Source organism: Vigna angularis, chromosome 2 (assembly GCF_016808095.1).
Source record: "Vigna angularis cultivar LongXiaoDou No.4 chromosome 2, ASM1680809v1, whole genome shotgun sequence".
Classification (NCBI taxonomy): Eukaryota; Viridiplantae; Streptophyta; class Magnoliopsida; order Fabales; family Fabaceae; genus Vigna; species Vigna angularis.
Genome location: NC_068971.1, coordinates 29,803,593 through 29,828,324, shown reverse-complemented (window position 1 = coordinate 29,828,324; position 24,732 = coordinate 29,803,593). Strand labels below are relative to the sequence as shown.

The following is a 24,732-nucleotide window of genomic DNA, read 5'->3' as shown; positions in this document are numbered from 1 at the left end:
AATGAAACACCTCCCTCGCTGCGCCACTACCGTTGCACTCGTCGCGTCTCCTCTGTGACACACGGGCACTAACGAGGGCGGGGAGTGATCGCCGGTGCAAGAGGCATGAGGTGCAAGGGGCACAAACAAGGAGCTGCTCCTGGCAGGCTTCGAGTGGAAGGCACACATGGATAAATCAAACATACACCGGAATGAGAGGGATCTAGAGACTGTATATGTATGAGACTATACAGTTGAAGGATATCTTAAAGGGATTGATTTGGCTACTTATATCACCAAATGCATTTGCTTTTCGGTAGCCTAACTCATAAGAACTTCATGGTTAAGCGTGCTTAGCCTAGAGTAATTTAGGGATGGGTGACCTTCTGGGAAGTTTTTCCAGAAAGTGTGCGAGTGAGGACAAAACTCATTGGAAAGCCTCGTGGTGATGTGTGGGGGCAGTCAATATTCTCTTAAGTTGCTGGGGCGTTACAAGTGGTATCAGACATTAACCCCCGGATAGCACATCCGCCCGGGTATTATCTTCACGGGGGATGTGTTGAATGTCGACTCATCAATTGTTCCTCTTTCACTTGGAAATTGTCGTTCATCTGGCCTACGACCAATTGGGAATCTGTCCGGCCACTTATCGATCTCCCGAAAGCTCCATCGACGTACAGGCTCCACTCATCTTGGATTGTGTGGGGTAACTCCGCCGCAAAATCAGCCAAGTGTTGACCCTTGATCAATCCCCTGGGTTCGTAGCGTAGGCCAAACTCCGTTAGTTCCACCGCCCAAGCCACCATGCGCCCCGCCAGATCTGGTTTCCTAAGGATTTTAGAAATTGGGATTTTCTGAAGATCACCTAGTGACTTTGGAAGTACGGTCGGAGCCTTCTGGATGCGTTTAACAAAGGCAATGCCACCTTTTCCACTTGTTGATAGTGAGTTTTGGCGTCCATAAGGGTGCGGCTGATGAAGTATACGAGCCTTGGCTCGGGCCGCTCTTGCGTTAGCACGGCGTTGATGGCCGACTTCGATACGCCCAAAAAGATTTGCAGATCTTCTCCCGGCGTGGGACGGTTCATCACTAGTGGATTCAGCAGGATGGTCTTGACGTCTTGAAATGCCTGCTCACATTCAGTATCCCATACGGCGCCAGATCCCTTTCTCATCTTCCGCAAGACAGGTCTGACCCTTTCGACCAGCCTCGGGATGAATCGTGATAAGGTCGTGAGCCGGCCGACAAGTCTTTGAATCTCCTTAAGAGTGGCTGGGCTTTGCATTTGCAATACGGCTTCGCATTTGTCAAGGTTAGCTTCAATCCCCCGGGATGTAAGCATGAAACCTAGGAATTTTCCAACAACCACTCCGAATGTGCATTTGGCCGGGTTTAGCCGCATCCCGAACTTCCTGACTTGGTGAAACACCTCCTCCAAGTCCTTTACGTGACCCACGCCGTCCGTCAAGCGAACAACCATGTCGTCTACGTAGGCGTCCATGCTACGGTCGATCTGTTCCCTGAAAATCTTATCCATCAAGCGTTGATAGGTGGCTCCGGCGTTCTTCAAGCCGAAAGGCATTACTTCATAATAGAAGTTCGCCCTCTCAGTGATGAAGGTCGTCTTCTCCTGGTCTGACCCGTACATAAGTATTTGGTTGTACCCCGAGTAAGCGTCTAGGAAGCTCAACATCCGATGACCGGAGGCGCCGTCTACCAAAGCGTCTATGCTTGGTAAGGGGTATGAGTCCTTTGGGCAGGCCTTATTCAGGTCGGTGTAGTCAGTGCACATGCGCCACTTTCCGCTGGTCTTTTTTACCATTACCACATTGGCTAGACAAGTGGTGTAGGTAACCTGCCTGACGAAACTGGCTTCTCTTAGTTTACCCACCTCTTCTTCCACAGCTTTCCTTTTCTCTTCGCCCATTCGGCGTTTTTTCTGTGCCACCGGGCGGGCTCCTTTAAACAATTCCAATTTTTGGGACATGACCGAGGGGTGAATCCCCGGCATGTCGGCCGCTGTCCACGCGAACAAGTCTCGGTTCTTCCATAGGAGCGACCTAATTTCCTTTTCTAATTCGGGCTCCAAGCCCCGCGCCATGGTGGTGATTTGGGAAGGGTCCTTCCCTATTAGGACGAACTGTGTTTCTCCTATAGGTTCCTTCGTGTTTGTCCTTGGATCAAGGTCAACCATGGCTACTTCGGAATCGGTCGTTCTTCTCTTCACTTGTCGTGTGTAAAGATTAAGGCCTACGGCGTAGCACTCCATGGCTGTCTTCTGATCCGCTCGGACAGTGCATATGGTCCCTTTTTCCGAGGGGTATTTCATAGTGAAGTGGGGAGTGGAAACAATCGCTCCAAAAGCATTGAGGCACGGTTGGCCAAGCAACACATTGTACGAGGTGTTAGCTTCTACCAGCAAATACCGGACCCTCTTCTCCTCGCTAGACCGCCCAGCTCCCAACCTAGTGCGCAGTTCCACATATCCCCGGGTGTCTACCCTTTCACCCAAGAAACCTACTATTTGCCCGTTATAAGGGATGATGAGGTCCTCCGATATATCCATCTGTTGGAAGGTTTTTCAGTAGAGGATGTTAGTCGAACTTCCCTGATCCACCAGGACTTTACTTACACCGTACCGGGCGATCTCCGCTGTTATCACCATCGGGTCGTCTTGGTCGGGATCAGGGGCATGGAAGTCGTCGTCCGAAAACGTGATAGGTGGCATCGTACGCTGGAGCTTGTCCACTGAGTAAACGGATTGCAGAGCCCGCACATGGCGTTTTCGGGCGGACGAGGATGACCCTTTCCCGGCGAAACCTCCTGATATGGTGTTGATGTGTCCCCGCAAAGGAAGATCACGACTTCTATTGCGGCTTTTGCTTCGTCGCTGCTCCGAGCATGGACGATCAGTCCGATTGTTTCTAGATTTGTCGTGCCTATAGGCCTGCCGCGGGCTAGGTCGCTCTCCGGGTACCGGAGGACGGTCAACTCGAACGTATTTTTTCAGTTGTCCCGTCCGGATTAGCTCTACAACTTTGTCCTTTAGGGTCACGTACTCTTCCGTAGTATGACCCATGTTCTTGTGGTATACACAGTGTTTGCTTCCGTCCGCGCCTGACGGAGTAGGTCGCTTCATGGGTTTAGGGAGCAATTCCGCACTTAGCACTTCTCGGAGGATCTTCTCCCTAGGGGCGTTCAAGGGGGTGTATTGTTGGAAACGGGGTCCTCGACGTGGTTCTCTCTGTTTGAGACCGCCCGGTTTTCCTGCCGAAGCGCTCGATTTCCCCCCGTCCATCTTTTCCCCCCTGTGCTCCTAACTCTCTTTTTTGTACGACAGCTTCATTTCTTCCACCCTGATTTCGTCCGCCGCCCTCTTCCTCAACTCTTTCATAGTTTTGGGGGCCCATCGATAGACGCTGTCCTTAAACGGTCCTGGCTTGAGGGCGGGGAGGATGTAATGTAGGGTAAGTTCTAGGCTCAATCCCTTCACTCGCCGCACGGTCTTCTGATAATGATCCATAAACGCTCTCAGCATTTCTTCCTTGCCCTGCTTCAGGGTGACCAGCTCGAAAATGGTCAGGTCCTGAGTACTGTTAGCGGCAAACTGCCGGTTGAATAGGCGTTGTAAGCCGGTGAAATTCTCTATAGAATTGGGGGGAAGAGAATTGAACAATTCGAGCTCTTCTCCTTCTAATGACAATGAAAATGCCCGACACCAGATAGCATCATTGCTTGTCCTGAACGCCATCGCGTTCGAGAAAGTTTTGATGTGGGCCTCGAGATCCGTGGTCCCGTCATACGTCTTAAATTGTGGCGGAACGAACTGTTCAGATATCTGGACATCCATGATTGCTTGGACAAAGGGGAGTAATAATGTGGACGAAGGCTCAGGCTTCACCACCATCCGTCTATCCTCCGCGGCGCTTTCCGCGTGTATCGATTTGGCTTTACTCCCTTCGGCCTCGAACTCCGTCGGCTTCCAAGTCTTATCGTGTCTGCTATTATGCTCGGCCTGATCCTCTGCGGCGGCTTTTCCCTTTTCCTTCGCCCATTCTTCCTCGCCTTCCCTTCCAACGACCTCTCGGGCTATCCGTGCCTCACACTCGGCCTTGACGGTCACAAGTTCGTCCTCATGGTGTTGCTGCATCTCGTCCATCTTCTGCTGTAACATTCTAATCATCTCCACTGGATCGTCCATGCTCATGTTTCTCGTGGTCACCATTGAGTTTGAAAAGCAACTCGGCCCCACGGTGGGCGCCAAATGTTTCGGTTGTAGGGGCTGAGTCGTCTAATACCTCCACGTTTCTCTCTTCCAGTCTCTCGGTCGTCCGGTCTCGCTTCCTACTCTTCGTTTCACTCCTCTACGTGCGGGTGGGGAGACCTGCCAAAGATTCTTCGATGCCAAAGTCAGTTTGAGAGCAATGGCGTTTTCAATAGAACAATAATAAATGTGCAGTAAATGCCCCTTCCTACCACTCACCTTTGACCTGTATTTATAGTTTTTGTTATGGGCTTGGAATTAGTAAAAAGTTAATCACAGCCCAACTTTGGCCCAATAGCTTTTAGCAGCTACTTACCTTAATCTTAATCCTAATCTGGTCAACTGGCAGTAGGGTCAGTCGGCCTCCTGATATTTGGTCTTACAGTCGGCCGGCTCATATATATGAGTTGTTGTTCATCCGGATTACGAGCGACAAAGTTGCGTGATTGGGTAATCACTGGCCATACAGACGTTCGGTCTATACGCTGCTCGGCCCCTCCGGATGACGAGTGACAAAATCGCGTAATTAGGTAGTCATTGGCCATACAGACGTCCGGTCTATACGCTGTCCGGTCCCTACGGATACAATAACTATATTTGTGAATATTATATTAATTTAAGGTTATACACTTGTCATCTAAGCAAACACTTTGCTTGTCAAAGGTAAAAAGGACTACACAATTTTGCATCGCCTAATAGATATGACATTTGCATCGCCTAATAGATAACATTTGCATCTTACATGATTTGATATGAAAGAAAACATGGTCTAAAAAATTATAGTTTAATCGCATCTTGTACTTTATTGTTTGTATAGCACTTAATCAAAACAAACTATTAAACTTTTCTCCAAAAACATCCAAACGTGAACTCACTGAGGAGGGCACAATGAAGATTAATGGAGGTTGAAAGTTATAAAATAAAAAGGATAAAATAGACATTTAAAAAAATAGAGGTGCATGAGGAAATTATTGGGGTGCATTTCCGTCCATTTCATCATCATCAATTTGAAAACACTGAATAGATTGGAAAGGAATAATACCGTCCTTGCAGAATAAAACAAGTCAGTTGTACATGCTTGTAACATTGTTCTATGATGTCTATTAAAACAAACAATTAAGAATGAGATTCTGTTATCAAACGGGAAAAAACGAAATGAAAAGTTAGAAGAAAGAAAGATAAAATAAATAAAAATTAACTAGGATTCAAGAAATCAAACTAAGTTAGAAAAGAGAGTATGGTTTCCTTTTAAAGCTCAAATTTACCTTTACATTTCGATGAGAAATTTAAAAAGTAATTTATTTTGGGAAATTAAAAATGTAGAGGTATATTGCTGGAATGAGAAGTTTATGAAAATAACTAATTTTTAAACTTCTGAAATCGTTTTATTTATTTAAAATTTTAAAAGAAAACCTTGATAAATAAAACATAATTTAAAAATTTTACGTTCATTGTGACATGTCTTCTAATTTTTTTCCTCAACCCATTCTACTCTCTCATTCTTATGTCTCGTCTCTCTCCTCTCTCTCCTCTCTCTCTCTCTCATTCTTATGTCCCGTCTCTCTCCTCTCTCTCTCAATCTTAAATTATAAACTTTTTTAATATTCAAGTTATTTTTCAATTATTAAATATTTAAAAATTACATAATATTTATTAATAGTAAAATTTAATCTTAAAACTTTAAATTATTTAAACAAACATTATTTTTTTGCACAAGACAAATTGAGTTGGCTAAAACATTTAGAAAAAGAAAATTATTAAATTAAAACAAATAACAAATAACCCAATCCATTAGACTGATTTCCCAACTCAAGGCGAGGTTCAACAATTCTAAACAAGCAATGCTCAAGGATTTGTAACTTGTAACAACTCCAAAATGTCAAATGAAGTTTTGAACTGAGTCATGCTCATATTGATTTGTAACAAATTCAATATGAACATTCCCAATATGTATGTAAAATGAGTCATACTGATGCATTGTACTACAATGTCACCGTAGCCTACTGAACTTTATAAATCGTGAAAACAGAGACCGCACAAAATTTCATTTCTGTGAAGTTACGCCACTTTATGCGTTTTAATTAACATTCTCTTTACTCTGGGCATGAAACCTCCCTCTCAGGCAAACTTCACGAACCGAAGGGATTTACAATATTATATATTATAATATAACAACAGAATTTTGTTAGTCCTGAAAAGATCACCAGACGATGCTCTTGATCAGAAGACTCAGATGGACTTAAATTAGAAAATGCTGAAGCAGAGTCTCTCAAACCGAGATGCCATAGTTGCTAATTTTGGAGATCTCCTTGGTCAAGGTACTTTTTTCTTTCTTTGCCTCAGAAGCAAGTTGGGAAACCTGTCAACCAGACAATACAAAATTTAAATCACTAAAAGCAAAGTCTGTTGATACTCTATTCCTTAATAGCTGCTATTAGTCGCAACACTCCGTATAAGAAATGTGTTATATTAACATCAACTACAAGTGATGGCTCAGTATGACAGCAAAGGAGTAGTTCATTTTTCAACCGAAGTTATTATTCCAAATTTTCAGCCTAAACCCAGCAGACGCTCAAACACTTGTCTGTCAAGAATTTTTTAATGGACCAAACAAGAAGCAGAAAGCTAGGAAGGTTAACGACAACCATGAGACCAAGTAAAGTTCAAGGAAATCATCCTTTTCAATTACAAAACATTATCCAGAAATATAACATCCATTATGAAGCAGATATAAATTAATACCAAAGGTGGAGGGACAATAGAAGACAAGAAACATGCAATACCTCCAAAAGAAAAAGTGTGATTCCACCATATAAGTGCAGAAGCGATTATCACACCAACTTGCATTTCTCAAACCGTGGAAATTTAGAGTCCATGGATACTTGATTTGGGTGCTTCTCATCATATTTTCGGTATAATTCCCTCATTCTTCCATTTCGTCTCCAAGAGTTCCTCATTTTCTTACTTTAGCCAATGGTCCAAAATTGCTTTCCAGAGAATTGGTCAAGCTTCCATTTCTTCCTTGGATGTAAAAGTGTGTTCTTTTTGTCCCGACTTTTCCTTTTAACCTTATTTCTCTAAGTCAGTTAACTAAGTCATTAAATTATCCAATAAGTTTTTGTGGCAATTTTATTGTTATGAGGGAGTGTGGTATGGGTCAACAAATTAGTAAAAGACATCTCCCAAACTTTTGTATTTTCACTTGGGTCATCCACACTTATCAATATTGAAGAAAATGTTTCCTATCCTAAGCAAACTTCAACTCCTATAGTATGGGGCATGTTTGGAAAGAAAATTTGTGAGACTTTAGTAAACTCGGATCGTAAATATTAAAATATTTATAAATATTATAATAATTTATTGTTATATGATATTATAAATAATTTTTATATTTTTTTATTGAAGTATTATTATTATTATTAGTTAATGATATTATATATTTCTAAATATTTTTTTATATTTCCAAACCATTATTTTTATAATAATTTTAATTAATTATATATAACATATTTAATATAATAAAAAGGTGTCTAAACTTTGGCATCCAAAAACCATCTTTGAGGCCCATATGGTCAACAGAAACTCTAAACTCAAAAATCATCTTCCAAGGCCCTCTGCCTTACCAGCCACCGCAACAGTAAAGCAGCATAGGAAGATCCATAAAACAAACCACCAATGTGATGGCGACCAATGGCGATGATGGGTAACGGTAACCTTGGGCAACCTTGAGCGACAGCAACGCATGGCCAAACAGCACAGATAGTGAGCAACAGTGACACAATGTGACAATGAGATGGATTCGCAAGAGACCAAGGAAGCAAAAAACCAGGACAAAAGAGACCAAGTCTAAAACCCTAATCTGGAAAATGAGCCTTAAAATGATTTTCTTTTGCGAAAAAAAAAAATTGCTCGTCAAACTTACCAAATCAAGAGCAAACTCACGAGTTCGATCAATTCCACTAATTCCACCTCTGATCAAATCAAGAGCAAACTCACGAGTTCGATCGATTCCACTAATTCCACCTCTGATCCCACGATTCTATTGCAAAACCGAGTTTGCTTCCGAATTAACTCGAAAGCAGTGAGTGAACATGTAAACTTGTCCGATTTAATGATATAAAAGAGTGTTTCATTCACACTTTTAGGAATAGTAATAAAAGACAAAAAATGGTATAAAAGAGACATCTTGTGATAGCTAAGACAAACTTGATGAAGACGATTCACCTGGGAGGAGCATTGGACTAGTCATTTTGGGTCTTACATTGGTAGGTAATAAGAGGAGGTGATGATGATTCAAGAGGATTTTGAATGGGGATAGGATTGTTGGGAGCATGAGGAACACCAAACTCAACTAATGGTATACAAAGAACCTACTTGATGGAATAAACATCTTGGACATACGAGGAGAAGAAAAGAGTTTGTACAAAAAATGTATTAGCATACATATTGTACTTATTGGTTTTTGAAGAGTAAAAACAATACCCGTTTTGAAGTCGAGAATAGTCCAAGAATACACATTTAACCACATTGGCAAAGAGTTTATCCAACCATAGAGATAAATAATAACCAGAACCTACACAACAAAAAACGTGGGGGAAACATGAAGGAGATGATCATTTGGGAAGAAAAAATGGGATAAGGAACTTTATTGTTGAAGAAAAGGACATTCTATTAATAAGAATACAAACTTTTTAAGATATCATCACCATAATGATGAACCGATATATTGGCACCAAGCAATTAGGTATGAGCAATCTGAACTAAGTGTCAGCTTTTTCTCTCTACAATACCATTTTATTGAGGTGTGTAAAAACAAGTAAACTGGTATAAAATGTCATGTGAACTTAAAACTGCTGAGAAATTAGAGAAGTACTCTTTGGCATTGTCACTCCTTAAAATTATAATTACTTGGCCAAATTGACTTTTGTTTTCATTCAAAAAAAGAATGTAATGATAGCCGGTAGTTTAGAATGATCTTTCATAAGATATATCCAAGTATATCTGGAATATATATCAATGAAAGTAACAAAATATGTAAAACTAGAAGATTAGACACAACTTGGTCCCCAACTATCTAAACGAGTGACTAAAAACATAATTACATCTTGATTAAGACTTTTTAGGGAAAGAAGATCTAGCATGTTTTCCTAGCTAACATCACATTCTAAAATTTGAAGACTATGAAGTTCAATGATCATTTTTTAATTTTGACAAGTGAAGATGTCTCAAACGATCATGTAAAAGTTTAGCAATTGCAAATGAAAAACAAGACATGTGTGGCTATGAGAATTTCAAGGGATGTCGAGGAGGCCTAGGGCTGGACAAAGGTTGGGGATTGGAGCGTGACAAAGAACCCATCGTCTTTGGAACGAACGAACGGTGAGGAGACACGGCCCGGGGCAAATCGCTATAACCCAAGCCGATCGAGAGTCGCCGAGCGGTCCGGAGCCAATCACTATCACCTAGGCTGATCGAGAGACGCCGAGAGTGTGGGGTCAGTACGGAAGGAGGGTAGTGATAATAATGGGAGAAACACCAGGAATATGCCTTATTCAGAATCCCTAAAACGGAGAGAGGAGAGAAGGTGTATCAGGTGTGGGGGACCGTTCGGTCCTGGTCACCACTGCTCGGACAAGAGTTTGAGAGTTGTGATATTGGCGGAGGACGAGGAGGTATTGCCACCACCCAAACCCCCAAACTTGAATTGAAGAGGAGCCATGAGATCAAGCTCCCCCGGTTCCAACCTTGAGGACAAGGTTGTTCTGCAGCGGAGTGTAATGATAGGATACTAGGTGATAGGATAGAAGGCAGGGGAGTTGAACAGTAGGAGGTAGGGGAGCCGAACGGTAGGAGGCGAGGGGAAGCAAGCCGAACGGTGGAAGGCGGTGAAGAGCTGAAGCCGATCGGTTGAAGAGTGACCATCCTAACTGGGACAGCGGTTAGGATAGGCGGGAAATATTTAGAAATAATTATACTAAATAAGGCCATATCCTAGGGAAATATTCACTATAAGTTAATTATAGTAAATAAGGCTATATCCTAGGGAAATATTCAGTATAAGTTAATTATAGTAAATGGAATTATATCCTAGGGAAATATTCAGTATAAGTTAATTATAGTAAATAGAATTATATTCTATGGAAATATTTAATATAAATAAAGCTAGATGCTATTGTTTAGGGCATGCTTTTGATTATTGAGTTTGTTGACAAGCGGCCTGTGAGGAAGGTTATGCTCCCAAGTAATTGAAGGAGGTTATGCTCCCAATTATTGTTTATTATTGTTTATTCAGATATTACCATCAATAAAAAAAGATTCATTCATCCATTATCATTCATTCATTGTCTTTTCTACTTATTGTGATCATGTTTAATTACGTCTCCTACTCGGATACGTAACACTCACCCTTCAAAATTCTCCAATATTAGGGGTGAGAAAAAATTTCCCTTCCCCTTCCTTGCAAATAACCAAACCAAATAAGGTAAAATTTAGAAAAAAAAAAACAATTATTGGGTATTTTCATATATGCTAACAAGGAGAAGCCAAACAACCCTAGTTTAGAAGCTATGTAAGACAGAAAAAAAACACAGATGGATTCAAGTGAGGACAGCATGATCAACATATATATGCTTAGGTAAATAGATTGGAACAAACGAGGAGGTCAATGACAGTTACAAGGGCAGCATCTGGGAACACATGCTGAAGAAGTTGTTAATGCAAAAACATGAGGTCTCATTACTAAATGAAGACTGACAAAGCACAATGGGTTAGTCAACTGGAAGATCCTTGGTTGTCCAAGACAACTATCATCTATGCTAAACTGGCACCAATAACAACAGCTGGACAGTTAGACTGTCGGCTAGAGGGAGCTTTGAGTTTTTGAAATGCCAAGCCACCATGAAATGAGCTTTGATATCAACTTAAGAATCAAAATATGTTAGGTTCCTAGATAGAGGAAACCTGGAAAAACCCACTGCAACCACCTATACTCACTGCGTAGAACTATTATTATTGATTCTGAGCACAACTACAGTATGAGAGCAGCCAAGGGACAATGTTCCCTTCACACAGGATGCCAAAGATCCTGTTAACCCTTCTCCAAACTATCAAAAATTGTCCCCTGCACACAAAGACCCCCCAACTATATGTAGGAAGCCTCACTCACCCTAACAACCTACTAACAACTACTTTTTATTATTTTTCCTCCTAACATATACATTACATATCCTATCAAAATATGATAGAGAAAAATGTTTCAAGATTCTCTCAACTTGGATTTATATCACAAATCTATATAAGTAATCCCATGATTTTGGGATTAGGTTAGGTATTTACAGCATGCTTTTTAATCTGAATAAGTACTCGTTTTCAATTTTAAAAAGGAAATATGTTAGGTTTCTTGAAACCAGAAATCTGAAAACACACACAGAAACACTGCAATAGCCTTGTTGTATTTTTCTTGAAAGAAAAGAATACAAGAATAGGAGAGCCCTCTCTCCTCCAAGGGTTTCCCCTTCACAAAGAGCCTAAGCTCAATCTACAAAACTCTCCAAAAAGTCCCCTCCCTAGACAACCCTTTCCCTATTTTAAGACTCCTCCTAATCTGAACATAACACCCCACCAGGACAGTTATCCTACCCCTGCTTCCTAACTGTCCTAGCAGACCCCCAAACCCCTCTCAACTATATTTTGTTATTGTCTTCCCTTCCTTCTAATGTCCACATTCATATCCTGTCAAAATAACAGATGGAAAAAGCTCAACTGATGGGTTTCTGGAAAAGAGACCTATCCAGCCCACTCACACACACCAGCAAACAAGAACTCAGATGGAAAAAAAGATAGTGTTTCTGTATTGCCAAACAAACAATGTACAAGTATAGTGATATCTACGGGAGCCTAATCCCCGTCCACAGGTCAAAGTCCTGTCTTTACAAAAAGAATACTAACTACCCTCAAACAAAAATACAAGAGCTCTATTTATAGCAGCTCATTCCCACCTCTTCCTAACTGTTATTACAGTTAGGCTTCTAAACAACTCCCCCCCTTACCTTTCTAACTTTCTCTACTCTTCCTTCTCCTCTCATAAACCTTCCATACTCTATCATCAACAGATCTAAATAATCACAAGTTGAGTTATGCCCAATCCTATAATTAAGCTAATGCCTGATTGGGTCTTGTAAGTATGTATTGAATTCTTATATATTATAGCTACAATTATTTCACGTTAAGAATGTCTAAAAAGAAGTTAAAATTTTTTTTACATATTTCATGATGCTATTTCATGGGTTGAGCTCTTGAAAACTTTCATCTAAACCTAAGCAATGACATTGGACTCTGCTAATAGAATAATTACCTGTGATCGGAAAAGGGATGCTTCTCTTTTAGGGAGTTCTCCAAGGATATCTTTCAAACCTAGCATACCAAGACCAAGCCAAAACATCAAAACCAAAAGTGAAAGGTCCCTCTACTAACTTATTAGGTTGGGTATCCTTATAAAGAAATTACAATATTTTGCTTACCATGTGCTCGTCTTTCAACTTTATGTGCTGAGTGAATCACATTCCGGATCTGCTTTCCGGCTTGTCTGTTATTATAAATTAGAAATATTTAAAAATTATTGTTATCAATGCATAAATACAAAACCATTCGGCTCCTCTTCCAAAAGTTGCAAACCTGAGTTTCGTCCTTCCATGTAAGAATTGCTCCTCTGCATGTAATGCACTCTTCTGAAAACAACAAGTATACCATTAATATTTGAACAGAAATACCAGTCAAAGTGAGGAGATGATTTAATTCCTTTCTTTAAACCAAAGAATCAAGTCTTTCCAAGAACCAAAGAGAGAAAAATTTGGAAAGAAAGAATGATTTACTGCACTAAAGAACAGAAAGACAAATACACAAGTGTATACCCAAAGGAGCACTCTCCTTCCACACTGGGTTTCCAGTCTATTACACAAAACAGAGAGATAACCCTCCCAGATGGACCAAGAGGGTTTACTTTTACCTGTAGGTTAATCAAACCCCATAACTAACCAAGACCCACAAATCCCTCCTCTTATTCTTTTTTCTAACATATACTTTAAAGTCTGTTTGGGTAGTTCACTCTCTTGCCAAATAGATTATCTCGAATTCATAGGTCAATCCCATGATATTGAAGGGATAGTGTAAAGTCATACTCCCCATAAGAATCTTTAAGAGTGTCGCCTTTGTTATGTAGAATGCCAACATTTATCTCAGTCAAATTACTAGGTCAATGAGTCACTACTAAGTCCCTAGCCACATTGCATCAAATTAGCAGGGTACCCTATCTCCTAATCATAATTGTTTTGAGAAGTTAGTGTTGAAATTTCATCAATTGGATATATGGATAAAATACAGTCCCCAAAGAGCTAGGGCAATTCTTACCTCACTAAGCAATTTTGTGGAACTAATTTTGGCCGTAAAATCGAATTCTATCTTGGATCTAGTATAGTAACACTAGCATTGCCATGATTCAGACATCAATGAGACAGCCTCTAGCACCATCATTAGAGTGTAATGCACTGTTTAGCCCTGTATTGATTAGAAATATGACCTATATAATATTTATAAAATTTGGAGTATTTTAGGAGAGGATTTTAATGGAAGTGATGAGAAGATGCTTCGGAAAATTGAGGGTTCCACCCATTTGAAAAGGAGGTTATCCATTTCCACCTAGTAATTTTATATGGATGTCAATATCCAAATCTCTTAGCTAAGGCTTTGGTGGATTTTTTCCGTTGATTGTTGATATTATACAAAATGTAAATAGAGTTCAATATTGTATATTTACATTCTAAGGTAATTTGGGTGATAGTAAATCCCTGTATTCGTGTCTTTCTCTTACAAAATACTTTTAAGTCTAACTCAACTCAACCATATAAAACTAACTTAATAGGTGAGGATTGACTCCACTTATATATCATATTTTAACACTATTTCTAGTTGATGTGGGACTTGGGTGTTTCCCAATGCACCCTCACGTGCAACATTATTGGATTTGGTACATGTATAATATAATGAGTGACTCTTGATAGAATCAAGATAAGAAGCTCTAATACCATCTTATAAAGTTGGTTTACTGCAGTTGAGTTTGTGAAAATTTCAGTATATAAATCTCCCTCTCCCTCTCCCTCTCCCTCCCCCTCTCCCTCTCCCTCCCCCTCTCCCTCTCCCTCCCCCTCTCCCTCTCCCTCTCCCTCCCCCCCTCCTCTCCCTCTCCCTCTCCCTCTCCCTCTCCCTCTCTCTCATTTCTCTTTTGCTATGATCGCAATTATTGCATGAGTAGATGAGGCTGCAAGTGACGATGAAGCTAGACCTTAAGAGAGTTGGTTGAAGTGGAAGACAAGAGTACTAGATATATGATATAGTATATATATCGTGTAGTGATACTCTCTCTTTTTGCAGTAATATTCAGAGGCTAGTTTCTTTTGAAAAACATAGGACCTTAATTACACTTTATATATATATATATACACACACACACACACGCTATGTACTTTGGTGTGACCACATTTGCTTAATGCCAGTAAATGCAGTAATCTTAAAGATAGTTTTCTACTATTTTTAGGATGTTATAGGTTGCCCTTATTAAATAATTTGAATGTTTTGGTACATTATTAACATTGTTTTGAAAATTCAACAAAAGAAACTAAATAAATTACTTTTATTGGTCTGTGTTTTTATGTAAGAAGATTTTTATATTAAAGACTAGACGGAGTATCTTGTAATAACAACTACAGTTTTTTATTTTTAAAACGCACCCAATAGTGTCTGTTGTTAAAGGAGCTTGTCTCTTCCCAACAATGAGCTAGGACATGTCATTCTTGGATTCAATAATGAGCTAGGACTTGTGATTCCTAGATTTTATCTTTGAAAAGACAATGATATTATTCTACAGAGACCAAACTTCTTTTTGATAGAACAATTGATGTAAATGCATCTTGACCTTCTGAAAATATGCTTGAGTGATAGTTCCACCAGACAGAATGGATTTATAATATAAGAGAATTACAAGGATAATTAATGGCAAATCAATATACAAGAGAACAATAAGATACCACTATAATCTAAGATGCATGGAATCTATATCACAGAAACTGTTAATGCATGAAATATTGAAAATTAAATATTACAAGCTCTGTAAGACTATACTCCCATATCAAATGAGATATAGTTTTACCTCCAACTTTTCACCTTCAGCCTTTAAAAGTTGAATTGATTGTCGCAACTCTTTAACTTCAGCATGGGCTCTAGAAATCATAGACTGCATCCAAAAACAAATGCCAATGGTATAATCGAGGTTACTGTGCAGATTTGCATGGTCTTCAACACATGCATATCATTGGATTTCTAGTGAACAAAATGCGAGCATTTTTCACAACCAAGTGAAAATAAAATAATGAGTTTTATAACATTCGTTTGTATTACAAATCACAACTCACATTGATGTCCACTTCAATTGATACTAATATTTATAGTAATAAGATAAGGAACTGAGTATTATGAGATGCCTAAGTCCCACACTGAGTAGTATGGATGCTTAGTTCCTCCCATTTTAGCCAGCTTTTGTGGGTTCCCTAGGTACTTGGGTGTTTCACAATTGATATCAAAATTCTTTGTCAGTGTCTCAAGAAGGAATGTTAGGATATTTATCTTATTTATCATCACTATATTATGTCAAGGATTATCCTATTTATCATTATTATATTGTGTCTAGGATTACCCTATTTATCATGTACTCTTATATCAATTTATTTTTATAAATAAAAGATTATGAGAGGATCAATCAAGCCCCTAAAATTATTTTATAGTTTAATTCTCAAGTTGGTATCAGAGCGAGTCGATCCCGCTCTGGTTTCTGTCTCGTAGCAAATGGATCTAAAACTTCCTCCAAAGGAGTCAGTCATGTTTCTTTGTCTCCCTCCCTCAATCTCAACTCTGTCCTTTTTGTTCCTAATTGTCCTTTTAATTTAATTTCCTTAAGTCAGTTGACCAAAATGTTAAATTGTTCAATAACCTTTGATCATAAATCTTTTGTTATAAGGGAGCGTGGTTCGGGGAGACAGATTGGAGAAGGATATGAAGTTGGTGGATTATACCATTTTGGATCTCGTCCAAGGGTGTCCTGTGTTGCTGCTCTTAATCCTAAATTGCTACATGATCGACTTGGCCATCCTTATTTGTCCAAATTAAAAAAGATGTGTCTTGAACTTAGTGGTTTCCAAACCTTAGAATGTGAGTCATGTCAATTAGGAAAACATGTTAGATTTTCCTTTCCTAAAAGGTCTCAATCAATATGTAATTCTAGTTTTCATCATCCATTCTAATATATGGGGAGCTAGTCGTATCGCCTCCTTTGGTTTTAGATATTTTGTTACCTTTATTGATGAATATTCAAGATGTACTTGGGTTTATCTTATGAAAAATCATTCTGAATTGTTAGCTATCTTTACATCCTTTTTTAATGAAATCAAGAATCAATTTGGTCAAGTAATCAAAATATTAAGAAGTGATAATGCAAAAGAGTATTTCTCATCCTCCTTTTTTGCCATCTTGAGTTCCCATGGTATCTTACATTAGTCTACTTTTCCTCATACACCGCAGCAAAATGGTACAGTGGAACGAAAAAATAAACACTTGGTTGAAACTGCCCGTACCCTTTTGCTTGGTGCCCATATTCCTGTTTATCACTGAGGGATGTCATCTTAACAGTATGTTATCTTATTAATAGGATGCCCTCCTCCTCTCTTGATAATAAAGTCCCTTTCTCCATTTTGTTTCCTAATGATCCTCTCTTTCATACATCTCCCCGAGTGTTTGGCTGTGTATGTTTTGTTCATAACATGTCTCCAGGTCGACAAACTCTCCGCTCGCGCTCTCAAATGTGTCTTCTTAGGCTATTCTCAACTTCAAAAAGGATATCGGTGTTACTCTCCTGAAACTAAGAAGTATTACATGTCTGCCAATGTCACATTCTTTGAACAGACTCCTTACTTCTCTCCATTTGTTTAAGATGTTTCTATCCTCCAGCAAGTCCTTCCTATTCCAATGGCTGAGTCAAGTAGTTCCACTGTCTCTGTCATTCCAAGTCTTGATCACAATCCTCCTACACTCGTTTCTCCACATACTCAAATCATCCTATACAAGGCCCCAATGGATAGTCCACCTCCCCAAGACAATGGTGAATCTCCTACTTCAGATTCTTCTCACTCGTCACCTCCTCTCACGCCTCCTGGTGAAAATGATTCAGCATGGCCTATTGCCCTCAGAAAAGGTACTCGCTCCATTCGAAACTCTTATCTCATATATAATTTTCTTAGCTATCATCGATTGTCACCCTCCTATTTTTCTCTTTTATCCTCAGTGTCCTCTGTTGTTATACCCAAGAATGTGAAAGAAGCACTTGATCATCCGGGATGGCGACAAGCTATGATTGCAGAAATGCAGGCTCTTGACCACAGTAATCTTGGGAGCTGGTGTCCCTTCCCCCGGGCAAAAAGGCGGTTAGTTGTCGATGGGTGTATGCAGTTAGAGTCGGCCCTGATGGTGAAATTGATCGGCTCAAAGCTCGGCTTGTTGCAAAAGGTTACACTCAGGTTTATGATCTTGATTATTGTGACACTTTCTCTCCTATAGCCAAGGTGACTACTATTCGCCTCTTCTTTGCCATGGCAGCCATTCGTCACCGACCACTTCATCAATTGGATATCAAGAATGCCTTCCTACATAGTGATCTTGAGGAAGAAGTTTATATGGAGCAACCTCCTGGGTTTGTTGCTCAGGGGAGTCTAGTATGGTATGCAAACTGCATCGATCTCTATATGGCCTCAAGCAATCCCCACATGCTTGGTTCGGAAAGTTTAGCTCCATTGTTCAAAAATTTGGGCTAAAACGCATTGAAGCAGACCATTCGGTTTTTTACTGTCATTCTTCTCTCGGGAAATGTGTTTACTTAATAGTATATGTTGATGATATTGTCATTACAGGAAATGATGTTGTTGGAATATCACAACTAAAAGAGTACTTGTGTGAACATTTTCATACCAAGGATCTTGGAAGTCTCAAATACTTCTTAGGCATTGAAGTAGCGCAATCTAAAGATGGAGTTGTAATCTCCCAAAAGAAGTATGCTCTTGATATATTACAAGAAACAGGCATGATTGATTGCAGACTGGTAGACAGTCCCATGGACCCAAACCAGAAATTAAGGACAGAAGAAAGTGAATTATTCTCCGATCCAGAGAGGTATAGGAGGCTGATTGGAAAACTGATTTATCTCACCATTACAAGGTCAGATCAATCCTTTGCAATTGGAGTGGTTAGTCAATTCATGCAGGCTCCATGTGTTGACCATTGGAATGCTCTCATTCGCATTCTAAGGTATGTAAAGAAGGCTCTCGGGCAAGGATTGTTATATGAAGATAAAGGAAGCATTCAGGTCTCTGGGTATTGTGATGCAGATTGGGCAGGTTCACCTATTGATAGACGGTCTACTACAGGATATTGTGTTTTTCTGGGAGGAAACGTTATTTCATGAAAAAGTAAGAAACAGAATGTAGTAGCTCAATCAACCGCGGAAGCCGAGTATAGGGCAATGGCATCACTAACATGTGAACTTATATGGGTGAAACAATTCCTTCAAGAGGTTAAATTTTGTGATATCCATACTATGAAGATGTATTGCGACAATCAAGCTGCTCTCCACATTGCATCAAATCTAGTGTTTCACGAGAGAACTAAACATATAGAAATTGATTGTCATTTTGTTCATGAAAAGTTGTTGACTAAAAAAATATGTACTAAGTTTATTGGGTCAAACGATCAACTTGCAAATGTATTGACCAAGTCATTAAGGGGTCCTCGGATTGAGTTTATTTGTTCCAAGCTTGGTACATACAATTTGTATGCTCCAGCTTGAGGGGGAGTGTTAGGATATTTATCCTATTTTATCATCATTATATTGTGTCAAGGGTTACCATATTTATCATGATTATATTGTGTTAAGGGTTACCCTATTTATCATGATTATATTGTGTCTAGGATTACCCTATTTATCATGATTATATTGTGTCTAGGGTTATCCTATTTATCATGTACTTTTGTATCAATTTATTCTTATAAATAGAAGATTGTGAGAGGGATCAATCAAGCCCTCTAAAATTATTTTACAGTTTAATTCTCAAGTAGTCCCATGGACCCAAACCAGAAATTAAGAACAGAAGAAAGTGAATTATTCTCCGATCCAGAGAGGTATAGGAGGCTGATTGGAAAACTGATTAATCTTACTATTACAAGGCCAGATCTATCCTTTGCAATTGGAGTAGTTAGTCAGTTCGTGCAGGCTCCATGGGTTGACCATTGAAATGTTCTCATTCGCATTCTAAGATATCTAAAGAAGGCTCCCGGGCAAGGATTGTTATATGAAGATAAAGGAAGCATTCAGGTCTCTGGGTATTGTGATGCAGATTGGGCAGGTTCACCTATTGATAGACGGTCTACTACAGTATATTGTGTTTTTCTAGGAGGAAATATTATTTCTTGGAAAAGTAAGAAACATAAGGTAGTAGCTCGATCAACCATATAGGGCAATGGTGTCACTAACATGTGAACTTATATGGGTGAAACAATTCCTTCAAGAGCTTAAATTCTGTGACATCCATGCTATGAAGATGTATTGCGACAATCAAGCTGCTCTCCACATTGCATCAAATCTAGTGTTTCACGAGAGGACTAAACATATAGAAATTGATTGTCATTTTGTTCGTGAAAAGTTGTTGACTAAAGAAATATATACTGAGTTTATTGGGTCAAACGATCAACTCGCAGATGTATTGACCAAGTCATTAAGGGGTCCTCGGATTGAGTTTATTTGTTCCAAGCTTGGTACATACAATTTGTATGCTCCAGCTTGAGTGGGAGTGTTAGGATATTTATCCTATTTATCATCATTATATTGTGTCAAGGATTATCCTATTTATCATGATTATATTGTGTCTAGGGTTACCCTATTTATCATGTACTCTTATATCAATTTATTTTTATAAATAGAAGATTATGAGAGGGATCAATCAAGCCCTCTAGAATTATTTTACAGTTTAATTCTCAAGTAGGAATACCTATACAGGGTCCTCACTAGTGAAAGGTTCTAACTAATGAATAAGAACAAGGATATTACAAGGTGCCTAAGTACCAAATTTGAAAGGTGGGTTTCCCAAAGTGCTAGGATGCATCAATTAGTATGGGAGTTGGTTGTTAGTATATCAGAAAGGACTGCCTATGGAGGATTCTGACCACTGAAGTATTATGACCAACAAAGAAGTTGAGTAAAATGTCAACGAGTAAACTGTTGTAGTGTGAAAACCTCCTAGACTTGGTATTATCGGGTGCCTAAGTACCATATCAAGTAGTCTGGCATGTTTGGTGAAGTATTTAACTGCTTGATTCCCCCACTTAAAAGCTAGCTTTGGAGTGTGAGTTCCCCTGTCCAAATGCTTGGATGTTTATCATAACATTATGCCAGTTTGTACATTAGTGAGTAAAAGTTCTAAGCTCTACTATTTTTGCATATGGACTACAATTAGTAAAAGGTTTAATTACTATTTTGGTTCCTATATTTTGGTCTTTGATTTGTTTTGGTCCAAACATTTTTTTTTTATTCAATCAAGTCTCATTATGTGTTAAACCGATTCAAAGTGATTCCTTCCACTAAATTGACATTAATGTTGTTTGGAAGGTGACCATGTGCCAGTCTAATAAAAGGTTTAGTTATTAATTTGGTTCCTATAGTCCATATATTCTTTTTTGGAGTCAATTGAGTCCCTATTGTTAGAATAAATGATCTTTAATAAGATTTATTCTTAGGTGCGGCTTTGTGCTAAACCTAGTCTTTTAGGAATTCTCTTATGTTCTTGTATCTGACGTATCTCAAGATATTACAAATATGAAACTCTTGAGAGGGGTTTTAAACACACTCTCTCATATTCACTCTAAATCTTTTGTACTTTAATCCCAGGTCCTATATTACCTAAACAGAGACAATGTGATCCCTTTCATGAAATCAACATTATGACCAGGTGAGTCCAAACCCTCTTCTCGCACTATAAACCCTTCTTCTCCGGCAACACCATCCCACCAAAATCACCTCTTTTAGATACAAGATCAACTCCTTTATTCCAATACAAAAAAGGACACATGAACCAGTTGTGACTTTTGGATTTGTTTCCAAAATCCGTGGGGAACAATGCTGATGAAAAAGGGACCATATTATTTCCATGTAAAAAATATAGGGACTCAACTAATTTAAAAGAAAACTATAAGGATCAATTTACTAATTAAGTCTTTTATTCAACTGACACGTGCACCTTCCAAACAACGTTAATACTAATTAATGAAAAGGCCACATTGTATTAATTTAATACATAATGGAACTTGATTGAACCAAAAAAAAATATTGGGACCAAAACAAATCAAAATACAAAAATATAGGGATCAAAATAGTAATTAAACCATTAATAAAAAGTAAAAAGTAACAAAGGAAAAGTACAAATAAAGCATGTTCATTAATAAAGCTTGTTCCTTCTACCCTTTTTACATTCTTGTTTCAAGGATTGACTGACTTTTTTCCCCGCCTCCATTTAAGTCCAACACAAGTTACACAACAAATTTGAAATTTATATTCACTAGCATTCAAGAGATGGTGCTTATAACAGCATAGTAATGGAATGTGTTCCACCATCTTTGATAAACATACAAGTCGTGATTAATTAAACTAAAATCCGGCATCTTTCTCCCTGAAAAGTCAAGAGATATAATGAGGTCATTACTCACCTCTTCATTGACCAAAAGGCGCAAAGTGTTATAGTACAAGACCTGCCGAGGCCCTACAGGATAGCCAAATTTGAAGAAAAATAAATAATTTGCTAATAGAATAACATAAGGAACAAATAGAAAAAGGTCAATAACATTGTTTCTGTTAACATAACGTATAGTCAGAAATGATACCATCAGCTTTAAAATCAAGAGTATACGCTCAAACTATGGAATTACCACGTCCAAACATTGTTGTAGCTAAACTAATGACAGATATTATTCCTCCAATGATTTTTTGCACCAAATTACTCCCTCAAATACATAATCGTCACCCAATTTATACATTACGAAGATTAAAGAGTTACAGGACAAATTGGGACAGTACAATTTGGGGAATTAATGAAAACAGTTAAAGGAGAAATTTACAGATACCCTAAGCAAGAACTAAATTCATAGTTCACTAGTAAAAGGCACAGGATCTCACTCTTAAGTACCACAAGACCCAGGGCAGCAGCAGCTCCACATGTAATCAACGGATGCGAAGCGGCAATAAGTACACCCTCTGCAATGAAACATCAACCACAAAACCCTAAACATAAGAAAGTTCATAAGTAGAAAACAGAAGAAACCTAACGCCAGAAAAACAAAAACCACAAAAATGCAAACCTTTGATCTTTCCAAACAAAAGATCTTCATAAGCATTGTACTGAGACTTGAGGTCATCCAAAGAATCCTAAACAGATATAAAAATCATGCAAATGAGATGACGAAAATTTTTGAGAGAATAACCAAACCAAAGGAATGAGTTATGTCATCCAATTATACATTGGCGAATCAAATTTATACATAGGTCATTTTCCTTGTGAATTTTTCCGCGGGAGAGAGAGAAAGAGATTTTACCAAGGTCTGGTTAAAATGAGCGTAAGAGGTAGAGCGGATTTGGGCGAAACGGGATTTTGCAGCATCAATTGTTGAATCAACCCTGTCGTTGAAGACCCGGTGGTAAAGCTGGGCTTGCGCAGCAGCGTAATCAATAAACGGCGTCGTTTGATTAAAGATTTGAGGATTGTTGGTTTTGGGGTAGTCGTCGGATGCTGGGTGTGTCTCAGATTCCGGTGATTCTGCCACCGACGCCATTGTCAATGGTACTCTTTCTTTTCTTCCGTGCTATTCTCCTCCTCTAACTAGTTTCTGTTATTCTCCTCCTCTTACTGGTTTATGTACTCAAGGGACTTTTTTTGGGATTTTAATAAAACAAAACATTTATTACTTTATTTTAATTTGATCATGTTGTAACCTTGTACAATATATATACATTTTGAATTGTATAATGTAAAATATAATTTTAAATTATTCATATTTAAAAATATATTTTACATTATACGATAAAAATATATCATTGAAGATGTTTTAGATTTTACAAAATAAAAATATATTTATTAGAAATTATAATAAATTTTTACTATTATAAAATGTGAAATACATTTAATTATTGGATTAAATATGTTTTTAGTTCCTCAACTATTATGCAATTTTAGATTTAGTGTGTTTTTCAAACTTTAGTACACTTTGATCCTTGTCCTTAAGAAAATTATAATTTCTCCTCCTCCAAAATCAACGCCGTTAAAATTAGGCTGAACTGGCTAACGGTGTGCCACATCATTTTTTTTCTTTTTCTGAGACTTAGTCAGCTCTCTCTACTTTTTTTACACGGAAGGTTTGACATCTTCTACTTTGCCTTCTTCACCAACACCTTCATCATCTTCCACTCCCTACCCCTCTCCTCGTGATGGCACAGTCAAGAAAAATTATATAGCAGAGTAAAGAATATAAAAAAAACCATTTTATTCCACATTTTTTAGGGTACCCAAATGAAATGGAAATACCTCAACTTGGCATATGAATTAGAAACTCCATAACAGTTTCCAAATGCATCTAACAACCATTTCTAGTGTCCATTTATACCCAAGTTTCGAGAGTGAAAATTTTAATTACTCATGACATCCATTTTTGGCATCTATGTTGTTCGTCGGATGATGAATCCATCAACTAGAATTCTATAGTACACTATTTACGATCTTGGCATCTAGGTTCGTTTCGGATTTCGATTTGTTGGGTTTCCTTTGGTTTCTCTTTCTTGAAATGGGGTTGGCTTAAGTTTGGGTTTTTGAGCTCTTTTCTGAAATGGTGGTGATTGCGTTCTGTGCATGAAAAGGGGTTTCTTTTTATCATACATACTTTTGAAAATAGAGACAAAGTAAAAAAAAGATATTTTAGTCATTAGAAACGAAAAAAGAAACATTTTTTCGACTAGTTTTCCGAAAGTGATGATTCATTTATTATGAATATTGTTGGTTGGAGGTTTGACGACTTTTGAGTGGGTTTTAGAAACTAAAATTGGTTAATGTTGATATTAATACCAAAACAATAGAGGCAACATTGCAACCCTCAATATTCCAACACTCCAACTCTATAGTAACAGATGCATTCAACGGATAGAAATACCTAGATTCGAGAATAAAAGAGAAAGTAAAGTATGCTTTCTTGTTGTTCTTTCTCAGGAAACAGAGGTTTTCTATAGCAGTTGCATCATATTTACATCACTGTAGTTAGTTCTTGAATGACAACAACTATAGCAAGTATACTGAATGAATTTCACA

General features: G+C 38.4%; 2 protein-coding genes across 2 annotated transcripts; both read right to left on the bottom strand.

Moving 5' to 3' along the window:
• Positions 1-2,560: 2,560 nt before the first annotated feature.
• LOC108327476 (uncharacterized) lies at positions 2,561-3,277 on the bottom strand. The gene has a single exon (XM_017561172.1). It carries the CDS (start codon positions 3,275-3,277, stop codon positions 2,561-2,563), a length of 717 nt encoding a protein of 238 aa, XP_017416661.1.
• A 2,728-nt stretch (positions 3,278-6,005) lies between these two features.
• LOC108329237 (uncharacterized) lies at positions 6,006-23,291 on the bottom strand. Its single transcript, XM_017563360.2, has 9 exons — positions 22,973-23,291; positions 22,739-22,805; positions 22,557-22,634; positions 22,091-22,143; positions 15,444-15,527; positions 12,917-12,969; positions 12,763-12,827; positions 12,597-12,655; positions 6,006-6,602 (listed from the first exon to the last, which is right to left on the bottom strand). The coding sequence occupies exons 1-9, from the start codon at positions 23,207-23,209 to the stop codon at positions 6,513-6,515; spliced, it is 786 nt and encodes a 261-aa protein (XP_017418849.1). The 5' UTR covers positions 23,210-23,291; the 3' UTR covers positions 6,006-6,512.
• Positions 23,292-24,732: the final 1,441 nt, after the last annotated feature.